General features: G+C 57.0%; 1 protein-coding gene across 4 annotated transcripts in view; it reads right to left on the bottom strand.

Annotated features, from left to right (window-relative positions):
* ZFHX3 (zinc finger homeobox 3) overlaps nucleotides 1-17174 on the bottom strand; it is an 866714-nt gene that overhangs the window by 7786 nt on the left and 841754 nt on the right. For all 4 annotated transcript variants that reach the window (XM_075939759.2, XM_075939762.2, XM_089781574.1 and 1 more), the window contains one exon: nucleotides 9901-15312. In XM_075939759.2, the coding sequence (XP_075795874.2) occupies nucleotides 9901-15312 (5412 nt within the window). The remainder of the gene's footprint in view (nucleotides 1-9900; nucleotides 15313-17174) is intronic.

Genomic DNA, 17174 nt, shown 5'->3' with positions numbered 1-17174 from the left:
AAAGGCGAAAGGAGGCGGGGCGGGAGGGAAGGAAAGGAGAGGGGCAGAGCAAGGGAGGGAGGGGAAAAGGCGAAAGGAGGCGGGGCGGGGGGAAGGAGAGGAGAGGGGCGGAGCAAGGGAGGGAGGGGAAAAGGCAAAAGGAGGCGGGGTGGGGGGAAGGAGAGGAGGGGGGCGGAGCAAGGGAGGGAGGGGAAAAGGCGAAAGGAGGCGGGCGGGGGGAAGGAAAGGAGAGGGGCGGAGCAAAGGAGGGGGAGGGGAAAAGGCAAAAGGAGGCGGGGCGGGGGGAAGGAGAGGAGGGGGGCAGAGCAAGGGAGGGAGGGAAAAAGGCGAAAGGAGGCGGGGCGGGGGGAAGGAGAGGAGAGGGGCGGAGCAAGGGAGGGAGGGGAAAAGGCGAAAGGAGGCGGGACGGGGGAAGGAGAGGAGGGGGGCGGAGCGAGGGAGGGAGGGGAAAAGGCGAAAGGAGGCGGGGCGGGGGGAAGGAGAGGAGAGGGGCGGAGCAAGGGAGGGAGGGGAAAAGGCGAAAGGAGGCGGGGCGGAGGGAAGGAAAGGAGAGGGGCGGAGCAAGGGAGGGAGGGGAAAAGGCGAAAGGAGGCGGGGCGGAGGGAAGGAAAGGAGAGGGGCGGAGTACGGGAGGGAGGGGAAAAGGCGAAAGGAGGCGGGGTGGGGGGAAGGAGAGGAGGGGGCGGAGCAAGGGAGGGAGGGGAAAAGGCGAAAGGAGGCGGGGCGGGGGGGAAGGAGAGGAGAGGGGCGGAGCAAGGGAGGGAGGGGAAAAGGCGAAAGGAGGCGGGGCGGGGGGGAAGGAGAGGAGAGGGGCGGAGCAAGGGAGGGAGGGGAAAAGGCGAAAGGAGGCGGGGCGGGGGGGAAGGAGAGGAGGGGGGCGGAGGAAGGGAGGGAGGGGAAAAGGCGAAAGGAGGTGTGGCGGGGGGAAGGAGAGGAGGGGGCGGAGCAAGGGAGGGAGGGGAAAAGGCGAAAGGAGGCGGGGCGGGGGGAAGGAGAGGAGGGGGGGAGGGGGCGGAGGAAGGGAGGGAGGGGAGAAGGCGAAAGGAGGCGGGGCGGGGAGGGAAGGAGAGGAGGGGGGTGGAGGAAGGGAGGGAGGGGAAAAGGCGAAAGGAGGCGGGGCGGGGGGAAGGAGAGGAGGGGGCGGAGCAAGGGAGGGAGGGGAAAAGGCGAAAGGAGGCGGGGCGGGGGGAAGGAGAGGAGGGGGCGGAGCAAGGGAGGGAGGGGAAAAGGCGAAAGGAGGCGGGGCGGGGGGGGAGAGGAGAGGAGGGGGGCGGAGCAAGGGAGGGAGGGGAAAAGGCGAAAGGAGGCGGGGCGGGGGGGAAGGAGAGGAGGGGGGCGGAGCAAGGGAGGGAGGGGAAAAGGCGAAGAGAGGGACAGAGCAGCTGCCCTCCTGTTCTGATTCCTTTGCCAGGTCACGGAGGCCCCGTCCGTCAAGAGAGCAGATCTTCCCCCCCATGCCAGTGGCCCACCACTGGAAGACACCCCCGCCCCCTCCCTTCTCTTAGTTTGGCAAAATCCCCCTGTTGCTGGCTGCACGAGTGCCTGCTTCCTCGGCAATAGGCCTAGCTAGGAAGCACCCCACCCCCGCAGGCTGGACGTGCTTGGCTGTTGCTACACTCCAAAGGCGAAAGCGCCACGTGGAGCCCGCAGTCAGCTGGGGACTCCCTCCCTGGCCCCTGGCGGTGCTGCCGCTTTGAAGTACCTTCCCCCCCCCCCCCCCGGCTGCCTCTTTCTGATAGAGGCAGCAAAGGGGGGAGCAACTAGTCGACTAGCACTTGCTTAGCGGCCAGTCGACTACTCTGAAAGCCACCTGCCCCCAAAGCCAGAGCTAACTCCCTTCCAGCACGTCCCGCATTCAGAGACAGGCCAGTTCTCAACCCGAGCAGAGCTCGCCACGGAGAGCGAGCGGCACAACGAATATCGTTGGGGACTCTGTCATTGCCAGGGAGAAGCTGATATTGGCCACTGTCGGAGGCAGGACCCCTGGTGTGACCCAGACTGGCAGCTCCTACTTTCTTACACGGGGTTTCCTGCAGTAAATCCTAGACCTGTATAAATATTCATTTGAAATCTGAAGAACTTTGCTCCTTCACCACCTCCTGTCATCTTGGTCAGGTGCATTTTTACCCACACCGATGGGCATCTGCAGGAAGTACATTTACGGTTTACTGCCCGTGAGCGTTTATCTGATTATAAGAGTTACATTCATCCCCGGAGGGAAGGGAAACAAGACCACGTGCTTCAACAACAAGCCACGGAGGACACAAAATCTGCCAGCTATTCCTACAGAGAAACACTGTCAGTTTGTGGACAAACCACAAAGAAATGAAAGGCAAAGCCACATGAATAAATTGTTCAGTACAAATTATTCATTCATCGCTCTCACACGCTCTTATCAAAGTCCTGCCCAGACACAGCTCTGGTTCCCAACCGGGAGTTATTCTTGCAGGGATGTAGGACATGTGGGAGTCCATTGGATGTGCAACAGCCGTTTGCTAGAACCCCCGCCCCCAGCCCACACAAAGCTTTTGGACCCTGGCATTCTAGGCCTGGTGTCTGTCCTGACTGGAAAACAAGCGGCAGAAAGTCCTAGTTTGGGGAAGCAGAAAGATGACGACTTAGGGAGCTGCCTCAAGGAACTTGGTGCTGGCAACCGATGGCTTTTCAACCACGGCTACTAAAACCGGTGGCAAATGGCAAGGGAAAAGCGTCTAGTGCACAGAAGGAACCAGGAGCCCCCCAATCCCTTCGGCTTACAAGCGTCCCTTGCGTGGACACTTTGGTCGGTCAGAAAACAATGTACGAAGCAGGCGCAACTAGAATTCACGAGGCAGCAGAGGAAGCTGTTTCAATTTCTTCCAAAGAACAGAAAGTCCACGTTGCCAATCGGACTCTTCCTGCCTGTCCCGCTGTCCAAGCGACTACCAGTCGGTGTTTCGGAGTTGCACTTTTTCTACAGCTGCACGAGCAGCATTTGCTCCTCAAGACCAGAAGGGAAAGTGCCTGTGCCAAGCCTAGGAGGGAGCATGAGCCCTCCTTAACTCTCTCCAGACCAGGGAGAGACAGGCACTGCTACTGGAGAGAACTTAGCTGGCTTTCCACATGCTTTTGTGTCTGTATTGGGTAAAAGAGCATGGATCCAGAAACCTCGAATGTAGCTTCTGCTTTTCCAGCATGGGTGGCTTTGGGCAGATAGCCCTGATGTGGTTCCAACAGATATTCCCCTGAGACACGACTCTTGGATTTAGGTGGAAGCAAATGCACCTCAGCAAGGCCTCAGCAAGGAGACGATGAGGAGTGGGACATGAAGCTGGCCAGTTGTCCCAGCACAAGGGGCTTCTGGGGTCACGGTCTTCTAGGCCCCGAGGCTTCACTCTTCAGGTGGTAATCGCTGGGGCAACAGGGTGCTGAAAGGGTCTAAAGCTTCAGTCATGTTCACGGTGCCTGGCTCAGAAGCTGCTGACGAGGAAGCCGTCGGGACTAAAACAGTGCGCTCGTTCTCTCACGGGTAGGGCTTGAGTTTCCGGGGGGGGTGGGTTGCTGCGGCATCCAGCCCATCCCATAGACTTGTGATGCACAATTAGCCCTTCATTTGGGACGGGGTGGGCAAATGACGGCCCACAAGCCACATCCAGCCCGTAGGCCATTTTAATCTGGCCTGGAGCATCCACTGGGGCGTGCGATTGGGGGCCCACCCTGCTCTGCACGAATCCCAGAAGCACCGGCAGGGCCCCCCTCTGGCTCCTACGAGTAGGGGCAGCCACAGGGCACAAGCACCGCCCCTGCAGCTCCCATTGGCTGGGAACCTCCGTGTAGGAGCCAGGGAGAAGCATGGGGGCACATGGCCTCCCACTGCCATGAGCAGGAGGGGCAAGGAGCCGCCAGCAGGGCCAGAGTCCAGAGGGGCTGGTGCCTGCAGCAGGGATCTGGCCTCCTCCATCCCACACACACACTCACCGGCAGCGCGGGGCCAGGTGGCCCCAGCTCACTCTGCTCTTCCCCCGCTGCTCAGGGGACCACCCCCCACTCCCCAGCGGGAACTGGAGTGATGCAGCCAGAGGAGCAGAGCGAGCTGGGGTAAGCGTGGAGGGGCTGGAGCCCTCCTGTGGGCGTCGAACCCCAGGCTCAGGCTCGAGGCTGGGAGAGAGGCAGGCGGGTAAGGGCGGGGAAGAGGCCCCCTATCGTTTCCACACACTGATGTGGTACTTGGGCCAAAAGTTCAACCCCGTGTAGGGTAATTCCAGCCTTCTGGCTGCAAACTGCTCCAAGGAAGCCGAGCACAAACGGAGGCAGCATCAGGGAACGCTGTGGCCCCAGAAACAGCCTGCAGCGAAAGCTGCGCCTCTTGGGGGGGACAGGTCACCTCTGCATCTCCCCCAGAGCGAGAGGGGCAAGGGCGAGTGTGGAGGGGGCAGAGGCTCTCCTAGGCACGGGGAGACCTGCTGGTAGGAGAGGGCCACTTGCTTCTAGCTCGCTGTCAGCAGCAGAAGGGGCTGTCCCATTTACTTTGCACAGGGCGGCTTCTGAACACTAATCACAACAGACGTGCTGGTCTCCTTGGCCATCGCTGCCGGAGCAGACCCACAGACAGGCTGCGGGGCTCAGGCTAGTGGCAGATGTTTGCCGCGATGCTGCAAGTGGGTGGGCCCTGCAGCCCGAACATCCACGCCACAGTCGCACATGCCTGCTGCGGGCGTTTGGCCGTGGTGATGCCCTGGCCCCTCATTGCAGCAGGCGCCTGGGGGACGCAGAAAGTGGAACCGCACTCCCTTTCACAGGGCCAGGGCCAGGGCCAAGCCCCCGCCTGAGTGACGCAGGGCCCCGCGTGGCTCTCCCAGCTACCGAAGCCTTGCTCGCTCCCCTGGAACTGTGTGAGTAGCTGCTGGCAGGCTGCGGTGCCCTTGGCACGACAATCCATCCCCCAGAGGTGTAAACGCCCCGCTCAGCAGGCGGGAGCCTCCCTTGCCGCTGGCCTGCACAGCGAGGAGGAAGACGGGCCCTGCGGAGGCCATTCGCTCAGAGTTAGGGCCCCGTGGCACAGGGCCCCTTTCTGGTCTCCCAAAGCCAGACTGCTGGGCGAAGTCGTGGCCTGCTTGAGGACGTGGCTAAGCAGTTCCACGGCGGCATGTCAAATCCTGCTACAGTTAACCCGTTTAACATTACGTTTAGCCGGTTAATTGATTCAACCGGATGCTGCCCCACCCCCACCCCCACGGGCTGCAGCAGGGGGACCGGGCCTGCCCCAGACAAGGGCTGCTCTGACTGGCGGTGGGTGGGGAGCTGCTCCTGCCCGTCAGTTAACGAGAACCAGTGCACATCACCTGGTAAGCGGGTGCCTATTCCACAGTGACGGAAACAACGCCCTTCGGAAAGCAGCCCGTGCACTGGCTGCTGTCCTGAGCCAGCAGTGATTTGGGAAGGGAGCATGGAGCTTCCGGCGGCAGTCCTGCCCGTTTCAGACCAGGGTTTTATGTGGGTAGATACCACTGAAGCAGCTGCTCTCTAGTTCAGCGAGCCCTGAAACATTCCAGTGCCGGAGCAGCAGCTGGCTTATCCCCTAGCAGACTGGAAAAATCCAATCTCTTCGGCTAGCGACATCCAGCCCTAGAAGTTCAGAAGTCAGGCTGCCCGGGGAAGTGCCCTGCTTTCTGGAGGGGATACAGGATCTTGACTTGTGGGAGGTGGAGTGGCTGGTCTTTGGAGAGAGCCAAAGCCAGCTGTGCTATACCTGGTCTGCATACTAACGCCAAACTGGCTTTGACCTGTCAAACCTTCCTGCCTCTTCTGCAGCGGGGTCCCACCGGCTCTCAGGCAGAGTTTTAGACACTGTTGTTCTGATTTGCAGCAAACTAATTCACGATGAGACCATCCTGCAAACAGCAGAAGAGCCACTGAGCTCCAGAGAAACAACACATCCCGATTTGCAGCCTTCCGAGTCCGGGTAATTGGCTAAAATGGCATGGAAGGGTCACTTCATTGTGAATGCACCATTCCCATGGCTTGCTCCTGGAGACAAACTACCTGTCCATTCACTCTGCAACTATGGTATCGGAGGGAGACTGCACTGACCTTGCGAGGCCCCTTCGCACCCGTGTGTTCTATGAGTCTAGGACTGTTCTTTGATCCACGGAAACAGGACTTGATCATCAATCTGACGACTTACATCTTGAGGAAACGTGTAGGAGCCCGGAGGCCTCAGGTCTCCATGACCCTGACGACTCAAAGCTCCCAGGTGCCCCCTCGGCTCACACTGTCGCTATCTAATGAAGAACAGGGGAGAAGTACCCACGTGAAGCCATTCCCTGGGAGCGCCCATCACAGAAGAGGGCCTCTGGCCTGCCGAGAGGGAACAAAAAGGGCACCGCTCCCAGACATGCACTACCCTGCTGTACAACTGGGAGCCTGTCAGCCAGACTGCAGGATCAGACCCCAGACATACCGGGTATAAGCACGCAGCTGATGAATGCCCTCAGGACTGCTGCCTTGTGTTTGCTCCCCATCAGAAGCCTGATCTTCTGGAGAGGTGGAAGTGGCAGCTAGAAGGCTGAGGGTGAAGAGCAGGGGTCATGCTTCCCAAAGAAGCTACGCATGATGTGAGTTGCTTAACTATTGGTTTAATTCCCAGAGAGCCTGGACAGGACAGAGCAGCATTTCCTTTCAGAACAACAAACTTTTCCTGCACCAAGTCTCTCGCAGGTTCCCGTTATCTCAGGAGAATCGAGCCCCATTCCCACGGTTGTTTCTTGGGGCAGACTCCCCTGCAAAGGGAAGAGGGCCCTATTTTGGCCTGCTTTGGCCTGAAGGGAGCATGTCCCATTCAGTGACCTCTGGGATCCAGCAGGGAATGGAACAGGAAGTGGGGGAGAGGCTAAATCTCTTAGAACTGATGTCCAGCCACACAGCACACTCGGAGTCCTCAGGAGTAGAGGCCATTCATTAGCTGGGGCTGGAACGACAAATACGGATGTTTGCAGAACAATTCAAACCCTTCCCTGGGGGACTCAGAACAGAGCACAGAGCTGTAGAAATCTAACTCCCTAGGAGCTGAGTCAACAGCGGCAGGAGGCTGCACAATTCTCTGGCTGGTTTCAACAGAGCTGAGGCGTCTCTAAGGGCTCTACCACCAGTACCTTGTTCTCCTCTGAGGCAGACCTACTGCAGGGGATGCAGAAACAGGAGGCTGAAGGATCTAGACAGGAGCCTGAGCCTTGTCTGGAGGAAGAGACTTCCTGGGGAATGGAGACGCTGCTCTGTCATCGCTCTCTGACACAGGCGGTGGAGAGCCATAGGGCCTGAAAGCCCTCTGTACCCACCTTGAGGAAATCCCAGGTAAAGCTCTGGTGCTGTCCAAGATCACCCCGGTGCTCCCTTGAGATGGACCCGCAGAAGAGTGACCAAAAACCTGCTTTTCTCAACATCTACACTTGGAAGGGAGCGAGTGGGGACCTTGCAGGACGTGTGGGCTCTGTGGTCGGATGCACTGGCCTAGTCTAGGAGAAGGGCTCCTTCCAAGGGCTGCTCTGTATGGTCTGGAGACAGCCTGACTGATCAGAAAGCACCTGACGCATGCTTAGAAGAGCAATGAGGTGCAGCGCTCATGGCAGGTCCAAGCCTGCTGACATGTCCTCTGGACTCTTCTCTTCTGTTCCTTGGCCATGCCCGTCTGCTGAGCGCTCTCAGGGAAATCTCGCTGTGCTCCAGCAGACGTGATGGGGGCTCTTTGCTAGAGCACTTTTTCTTACCACGTGGCTTCCTCAAACCAACGGGCTCTGCTGGATCTGCTCTACCTAGCTTCACTCAGAGATCGGTGTACTAATTGGGAGCTAGCAGCCCTATCTTCGTTGTGACGCTAACTGTGGTTCTAGTTTCCTGTAATAGGGAACGTGGATGGGAGTACGCAACACAAGTGCAACCCAGCCTATTCGATAAGATTGTTTATGAAAACCAGTCAGCGTGGGGGAAAAGACTGAATTAGTTTAAACAAATAGGTTTCACCAATACCGCTCATGCCTGTTAAACAAGAGGAGTATGGGATTGGAAATCAATGATCCAAAATTGGAGTGTCGGAAATTAGGTCTAATTCATGCAGAGAACAAGGAGAGCTCAGACTAGTCTGCCCATTGCTCCGCTGGGGCCGTCACCGAAGAGTCTTGTCAGGAGAAGTTGGGAAATGGGAGCAGAACAACTGCTGGCTGAAAGGGGGAGAGGCAGCAAGTTTCATCGTGACCACGAGCTCCTCCATCTCCTGGCCCTCTGGAACTGAACCCAGCACCCTGGGACCATGCGGAGCCCACTCTGAGTGGGCCAAAAGCGGAACCCAGCCAATATCGGCCCCACCAGGGCTCAGGCTAATCCCTCACGGCTGAGTGTGAGTTCACGAGCCATGACCGTGTTTTGCTGGGAGTCTGTGACACAAGGCAGCACAAGTGCCCTGAGCAGCCGGGCACGGACATGGGCGGCAGGTCTCGGGAAGGGCTGGGAAGACAGCGCCATGGCTATGTTGCAAGTGTGAATCTGTGGCAACGGCAAGGGCTGCATCTCCGGGGTTCTCGTCCCTCCCTTTGTGTGCGAGTTGCTCTGGTGTTTCGTCTGGGCAGCAGGGTTGGACTGCCACCTCAGCAATAGCCACAGCTCAAGAGCTGCTCAGCTAACCTCCCCTCTGCTGCTGAAATGAGAGCTCTCCCCCGCCACGCGTCTTTCCTAGGGCTCGCTTTCGCTTTGCAGTAGCGTCTTTGCCAAGCAAATAAGCCCCGAGAGCACTCTCTGCTCCAAACCCTGGAGCGTGTTAAACACGGTTCAGCGCTGGGCCGTTTCAGGGTCTGTTAACACTGTTTTAGCAGCGAGTCTCCCAGGCTCCTGCACTGGACAGAGAAGCTGGTGGCAGGCTGTCTGGGTCCTGGAACAGCGACGGCAATTTCCTGCAGTCTCTTTGGGAGATCCACCGGGTTACGAGCATGTCTCATCAAAGGCCAGGGACTGTATGTCGGGGGGTGGGGGGTGGGGGGGGTGTGTCTGTATGTCGTTCCGTGTGTGTGTGTGTGTGTGTGTGTGTGTGTGTGTGTGTGTGTGTGTGTGTGTGTGTACACCATAGTGCTCCAGGAGTTCAGAACAGTGGGGTGGGGGATTATTCAGCCAGTTCCCTCCTCCTGTAACATCCTTGAGGAACTGCCACCTCCGGGAGAGGCTCCCCCACTCGTTCAAAGTGCCTGTGCTGGGTGACAGCAGACAGAGAAGGGTCTGAGTTTGCACTGGTTCAGGCCTTCCTTCCCAGCTGGCGAAGGGAGAGGAAGGGAGGGACCTGGGGGGAGGGTGACATGTTCTTAACCCCTGTCAATGGACAACAGGCCACCAGGGGATCATGTTCCCCTTTTACTGCCAACTCCTGCACCAAAGCCTCAGCGGCTGCATGGCAAGATAAGAGGCTGCTCCGTGAGAGGTACTGTGAAGGCCTCATATAAACCCTCTGGCTTTCCCGTCACCATACCCACCTCAACACAAACAGCTGCAAGATACTGGCAATTAGGGGAGCAGCCCTACACTGAACTGAATTGAATGCTGGCAAAGTTGCATGGTCTGTATTATTCCTTTCCATACTGCATTCAACAAAAGTCTCAATTTTCATGTTACTCGAAGGGGCTGCAGAATTTACAGAAAGCCAGGCCCTTGCTCCAGAGAACACGGCCGTGCTCTCTGGAGGTGAAGAGACGCACCGCGAGGCAGCAGGCCTCTTGCCTTGCTAGAGAACTCGGGTTAGGGAAGTAGAGGTAAAAAGCAGCCTTTCCAGCCCGCCAAGTAACGGCCCAGATAAGGGGCCCTGGAACCTGATTTCTGGCATTCCCAGCCCTCTGTGCTGAAGATGCAATAGTAGGGGAAGGTCCCCGGGGAGCAGGGAGAACCCACCTGTGTTGGATGGAGTGAAGCCTGGCAAGGATGGGCTGTTGAGGCCTGGGAGCAGGGCTGGAGGGATGCCCTGTAGTGCTGGGTACGCAGTGGGAAGGTTAAGAGCTTGTAGAGGGGAATTCTCAAACATGCCCTGCTGCTGAGCTGCCAGACCAAGAACCTCATTGGCTTTTTTGATCCGGTCCAACTCCTGCTGAGCCATCAACTGACGTACAGTAGCTGGGTCAAAGTACTCCTTCTCCTTGTCCAGCTGGCTCCCAATGGTGTCTTTAACTTTGGAGATATGCTGTTGAGAGAAGATATGGTCACGTACAGACAGCCGAGCGCTGTACTTGATGCCACACAAAGTGCACTCTGTTTTGGGTCCCTCATAACTTGTTTGGTTTATACCAAAATGCTTGGCCATGCTTAGCTTGGACTTCTTCTCCTTTGCCCTAGCATTCTGGAACCAGACCTGAACAACTCTCTTTGGCAGTCCAATGTCATTACCCAGGACCTCACACTCCAGCATGGTGGGCGTCCTGTAGTCGTTAAAGCAGGACTTTAGGACTTTTAGCTGGAGATTAGTCATCTGAGTGCGAAAACGTTTCTGCCCTGGCCGCTCCCCACTGTCTCCAGACTTGCCTGCTGAGCCACTGGCCCCAGGGCTGGGCGAGCAGGGGTCTGCAAGGCTGGAGGTCTCGCTATAGTCCACAGTTCCCTCGTTGTCATACTCTTTACTGTAAAAGCTGGGGGCAGGGCTGACAAGGCCAGAAGACAACCGATCTTCATACTCAGACATTGCAATCATGGCAGCCTTTGTCAGGCCCTCACTAGGTCCCGAGGTCGACTTGTGGTCGGTTGCAATCCCCGTGGCACTATCGTTGTCCGCATTGCCTTCATCTCCCGTTGTAGTGTCTGTGATTGCAGTGTTGACAGAAGAACAGTCATCATTGTCCAACTTTGTTTGGTCAAAACTCAGATTCACCGAGGATATGGAGGGGCTTTCAAAGTCTTCTATTCCTTCCACTTTAATGGAGGACGGACTAAGTAGAGTTCGAGGGGAGAGCTCCATGGTTTTGCTTGCTGGTGAGAGAGGAACCCCCTGACCATCACTACTGGTTGGTGGCAAGTGGGAAAAGTTTGCTCCATCAAAGATGTCCCCTTTCATTTGGAGTCCTCCATCACAGTCCAAGAGCATAGCAGACAAAGTCAAGTTGTACCCAGCTCTCTTAGCCTCGTGCCAGTGCCGGGATCGAATATGAGCTTCCAGGGCTGTCTTTGCTTTAAAGAGAGCTCTGCAGAAAGGACACCGCCTATGGGCTTGGGCCGGCCCCACAGCTCTAAACTGCCCCTTTCTTTCCCGCGCTCGAGTGTTCTGAAACCAAACCTGCACAACACGCTTCTTCAAGCCCACCTCATGCGCAATGTGGTCCAACATCTTCCGGGTTGGGTTAGAGTCGAGCAGGTACTTCTGGTACAGAATTTCCAGCTGCTCCGGGGTAATCGTTGTCCTCAGACGCTTGTCTCTCTGAGGCTCTTCTCCACCAGTCCCACTGTCGTTTTCCCCAGGGCTTGCACTGGCCTTTTCCTCCAGCTTTCTCTTCAGCGTGTTCATGGTGGACGTGGGGGTTGGGGGTGAAGTGGCTGAGCTTGCTGGAATCTGAGGTAGAGTCCCAGATAGCAGCTGGCTAGCAAGTAGTGGATTACTGGGGTCGAAAAGCATGAAAGGCATATCTAATGTCCTGTCCAGAAACTGCGGATGGATGAACTGGTTTTGTGCACTCAGAAAATGGAGCTGCTGGTGCTCCTGCCAATGCTCAAAGGAGGGAAACGCCAGTTTGCACTGGTCACACTGGTACGGGATTAATTGAGGAGGTAGGTTTGCCAGTTGTTGCGGGGTGGATGTGTGAAGGGGCTTGAGGGAAAGATGTGAGAGTTGAGATGGACTTGGGCTTGATTGTGGCAAAGGACACTGGGGTGCCTGTGCCGGAGGCTGTTGTTGTAACAAGGGTGGGGACGACAACGGTGAGATCTTTTGGTGTGTTGAACTTGTCTTCTGTTCTCCTTGGTCTTGATGCTGCTGCTGAGTCTCTTGCTTTGGTTGCACTTGCTTGTCTTGAGTTTGGTTTGGCTGTGTACTTGGAGGTTCAGATTGCTTTGGTTTCTCATCAGTAGCTTCTGCTTTAGAACTATACATGGAGGAGTCCTCTGCCTCAGCACTGAGCTGCAAGAAGGCTGAAGAGGTTGCATTAGCTGCAGATGTGGGGGTGCTGTAAGCTTGAGAGGGCATTGGTGTGCTGCAGGAGGAACTGGTTGGTGTCAACAGCTCCATCGCATCCATAGAGTCTTCGTTCTGGCTATCGTCCTGTCCATCCTCGTCCTCGTCCTTGTAGCAAAGCTTTTTCTGGTGTTTAATAAGATCAAAAATGCGCTGAAAGACTAGACTACATTTCTTGCACTGGTAATTCAAGTTGCTCGTTCGGATGTACCTGTCATTTGTGAGCTCCCGCCGCTCCCCGTCTTTGCCTTCCCCTTGGTTCTCATAGTTCTTCCTTGCTTTCTGGCGGGCGTTCTGGAACCACACCACAATAACACGAGTAGGGAGGTTCAGCAAATTCGAAAGTTGTTCAAATTCATCATCCTTTGGATAAGCATTCGCATCAAAAAAGTCCTGCAGGACTCTGAGCTGGTAATCAGTGAACCGCGTCCTCGAGGACCTCTTGCTTCCCCAGTATTCGTGCTTCTGAGGCTCTGGAGAGGGAGGCCGTGAATCTATCTTCAGTTCTTCCAGGCTGGTAATTGGAGGGTTGCTAAAGTTGTATGGGGAATCCTTGTTGCGCTGGCGTTCTTTGAACAGAGTGTTTCTAAACCAGTGTTTGATCACTTTCTGTGGCAGCCCAGACTTGTCTGCCATCTCTTTGATCTGTTCCTCACTGGGAGAGTTGTTAATATCAAAATACTGCCGAAGAACTCTGAGCTGGTCATCTGTGATCCGAGTACGTGGCCTCTTGTTCTGCTGCTGCTGGAGAAGGCTGGGGTTGAGCTGATGTTGGTACAGCTGAGCCAGGTCTGCCGGCAGAGGGTCTACAGGCCCCAGCTGAGGCGGTAACTGAGCAGGTAATGTTTGCAGTGGCATAGTTTGCATCATAAGGGGTGAGAAGATGGGCAGCTCCATGGGCATAGAGAGCTGGGCGAGTGGCACGGATGGCTGGGCTGGTGCGATGGTAGGAGCAGTAATAGAGGGTGCAGAAGTGGGAATGGCGGGTGTGGAAGCAGGCTGCGGAGGTGCTGCAGGGAGGGGAGGAGGGGGAGGAGGTGGAGGCGGTGGTGGCTCTGGAGTCTGAGGTCTCAAGGGATACAGTTTCTCATAGTGCTCCCTGTACTGTTTGGCAAACCTCTCCAGCTGCTTGAAGGGAAAGTAGTGTTGATGAACATGCTCTTGGTGACTCTTCAGGATGAGGATGTTCGAGAAAAGCTTGCCACACGCGTCACATTCAAGCTTTTCCAAGTTCTCGCCCTGTTCTGCCTTCCCAGTTTTCTTTTGCACCTTCTGCTTGTTCTCATTGTACTGAATAACCAGCTCAAAGCCAAAGTTTTCCAGCAAGGCTTTTGTGGCATTGCCCCTTGCATCCGATGCGATCCGTGGCGGGAGCAGGGAGGGCTCTGAACCAGTGCCCGAAGCAAAGTCTTTCTTCTCTTTGGGCTTTAAGTTGTCTGGCAGAGACTCCTTGGACAAGGAACTGCTGTCGCCCCTCTCTGCGTTTTCCCTTTGGGCCTCCTTTTCCTTCTCCCTCACAACGGACTTGTGTTTCTTCTCTGGGGGCTGGCTCTGCTGCACATGGCCAGGGTGTCCCTGCGACAGAGTGAGCTGCCCGGGCTGCTGCTGTAACAGCTGGCCGTGGCTCTGCGGCGGGAGCTGGACTTGAGCCTTTAAGTCTTCCAGCAAGCTGGGCCCGGTGCCAGAGAGCGTCAGCGCCCCGCTGGTCACAGGCAGGCTAACGTCTGGGCTGAGCTGGAACTCGGCGCTGGGGATGTAGAAGGGGAAGAGAAGATGCTGCTGCTGCTGCAGCTGGAGGAGGGTCTCGGTGGTCATGGGGAAGTGCGGCAAGAGGGCCGGGTTGAAGAGCTGAGACTGCAGGAGGGCGGCTTGCTGCTGCAGCTCTTGCTGGAGGTGGGCCTGCACCTGGGCCTGTGCCTGGGCTAAGGTCTGAGCCTGCTGCTGCTGCTGCTGCTGCTGCCTGGAGGCAATCATGTCGGCCAGCTTCTTCCGGTTGGCGTCCTTCGGCTCGGCCACGCTGGTGCTCAGGGGGTTACTCGCAGGTGGCCCGCCCAGGCTCTCGCTGGGCCCTTGGCTGAGGGGGCCAGGGGCTGGTGCTGTGCTGGTGCTGCTGGGCTTGGTGGTGGTGACAGTGCCAGAGCTGCTCGTGCTCACTGGGCTCGGGGTGGATGAGCCCAGGGACAGGCTGCTGCTGCTATTGCCGCCTCCACTGCTGCTGCCGCTGGCGGCTTCCAGCTTTGCGGCGCGCGCCTTCGTCTGGTGCAGCACCGAGCGCATGTGGATCTCCAGCGTGGAGCTCTGGCTGTACGCCACACTGCAGGTGTTGCACTTAAAGGGCTTGTTGTCTGGGCTGCTGGTCGGCTCCGGCTGCCCCGTAGCAGACTCCTGGAGGGCTCTCTTCAATTTATGCAGATGAGAGACCGAATTGTAATGGACCAAAAGAATGTTCTTCTGCGTGAAAGACTCTTTGCAGACTGTGCACTTGTAGGGGCGAGAGGGGTCTAGAAACTTCTCCATGGTGAAGTTAGGACCTTTCCTGAAAGGAAGGGCCCTCTTAGGTTCCAAGCCCGAGTCTTCTTGTACGGACCCCGAATCGCTTCCAGTAGGGCTCTGTTTGTCTTCCAGGTCGCTCTCTTCCTCTTTCTCATCTTCCACAATGATCGTGTGGTCGTCAGCCAGCGCAGGGTCGCCCATAGCCAGGAGGTCGCCGTTCACCAAAAGACCGCTGTACAGCTGCTGAATGTCGGCTTCGCTCAGCTCCAGATGGCTCGTCTCCAGGTGCTTCTTCAGCGCTTGGAAGGTTCGGAAACTGCGCTGGCAGAGGCAGCACATGGTGGCTGCTCTGATGACATGGTACTGCGAGTGAAGCTGCAGCTTCTCGATGGTTTTGAAGGCCAGGCTGCACTGGTTGCAACGGTACTTGTAGACGTGGCGGTCGGACACCGGGAGCTGGGGCCGCTTCGCGTGAACCTCATTGAAGTGCGTCTGAAGGGCCGCTGAGCTTTTGAACAGCTGGCTGCACCCCTTCTTCCAGCAAAGGAAGCCAGAGTCCTCTCTGGCAGAGCTGTGGTCGGCAGCAACGGGCTTCACCTCCCCACAGTGTTCGACGCTCTCTGAAGACAGGAGGCTCTTTCCAGACTCCTCAGAGGTCTCTGAAAACAGAACCAGACCAAACGGGTGAAGTGATGCAAGGAGGACAGGGCTTGTCTCTGTCACTCTCACACTCCTGCAATAAAAGCACGTGTGACTGCTCATTTCTCGCTTTGAATCCCACCCAGTCCTCCTCCTTGGCCACAGGTGGAGGCATCTGCCTTCAACACGACTTGTCGTGAGGCTCAGCACGTGTTCCTCCAGCCACCCCGCCGCCCAAGTGTGCCACAGCCCCCCAAGAGCCCTCTCAGAACATTCGCGTTCTCCTCTGTATGCCTCCCCGACCCCCCGCCAGTCTCAGGGAAGCCATGCCCCAGCTACATGCCTGCACGCTAGCCTTAGCGCCGAAGGGCAGCAGGTCCTCCTAACAGGCAGCCTAAGTTCTCACTCTGAGCTCCCCTCTCTCTCTGCATTATCGCCCCTGCACAGCCCTACACTGTTTCTCGTCCGCCTTGACGTTTGCAGCCTTCGAGTGTCGGTGGACTCCCACATCGCCCGCTTAGCAGCTGTTCAAACAAGCCGGTATATCTACCCTCATGAATTCTTCCTCCAATTCAACCCTGTAGCCCCATAACTAGCTTGGTGGCTTTTCCTTGCTGTCCCGGCAGCCTGTCAAAATCTTGCTGCTCAGGACGTGCCAAGAACTGAATGTGACATTTGAGGCTCAAGGCCACTCAGGCTGCAACGAAAGGGAGTAAAATTCAGCCCCGACCGGCCCTGACCCCACTCAAGGCCGCGATGCTGAAGGAGAACTCGGCCATTCCAGTGCCCAAGAGAGCAGAGCAGTTCTGGCCAGGGCGAGGCAGTCCTACAGGTGGAGGCCGAGGAGGGGGGTTGAGAAATCACCACTCCTGCAACCCAGGAACACATGCAGGCCCCCGGCCCGAAGCAGGTGGTGGTCATCGTAATCCCAAACTTCCCTGTCAAGCTCTCCTGCTGTGGTCTCTGCACCAGGCTGGACACCAACAGAATCTGGCATCGAGGGGCCTATGCTAACGGTCAGGGGAGTTCAGCACTGGATTAAGTTGCCTGGGGGGGTATTGAAGAGCAACTTGGACAGGCATCTGTCAGGGATGGTCTAGACAGTGCCGGGTCCTGCTGTGAGAGCAGAGGACTGGACTTGAGCTCTCGAGGTCCCTGCCAGTTCTAGTGTTCTGTGGTTCTGTGCACCCAAAACAGCAGCGTCCTTCTTTTGCTGCCATTTTGCACTACGAAGTCAGGACTGATGAGTTGGCTCCTGTCGCTAGCAGGCCTGACCTTACTACGTAACAGGGTAATAAAAAAGGCCAATGCAATTTTGAGCTGCTTTGCTACCCTGCCTTCCCCATGGTGTTACTTCAGTGACATTCGCTGCTTCCTGGGCTGTCTGAAAGGCACTGAGCAAAAAGGTGAAAACTTCTAGATCTCTCTACCGATTCTGGGTCATCCTGTCTCCCGCTTTCCCGTGTCTGAAGAGGTGCTTAGTTCCTGATTTAATACAGGTCGCAGGCTCTGGCTCTCTGTTCTGACAGAGGAGGCTCTGGAGATGGTGCTGAGCTTCGTTTGGTCTGCTCCAGGTTGGGGTCATCCGGACCTGTCCACGGCATAAAACAGCGCAGCCTCCAGATTGCTCTGCTGCGTGCTGGCTGGCAGGAACCCCGAGGGGCTGCGGGGGATCAGACCCACCAAGCGCAGAGACACGCCCATGGGACAGCCTTTCCCCTGGCCACAGGACCACCACTGTGATGCAGGAGCAGCTCCGGAGACTCCTCACCCGAAGGGTCCCTTGGAGCAGAGCAAAGCAGCTCTAACACACCAGCCAATCAGGGCCTCACACACCAGGTTTAGAGATCAGCTTCGTTCCTTGTCCACTAGACCTCCCATT

Source organism: Pelodiscus sinensis, chromosome 12 (genome assembly GCF_052426305.1).
Source record: "Pelodiscus sinensis isolate ZL-2025 chromosome 12, ASM5242630v1, whole genome shotgun sequence".
NCBI classification, from domain to species: Eukaryota; Metazoa; Chordata; order Testudines; family Trionychidae; genus Pelodiscus; species Pelodiscus sinensis.
This window is presented reverse-complemented; position numbering and strand designations above follow the sequence as displayed.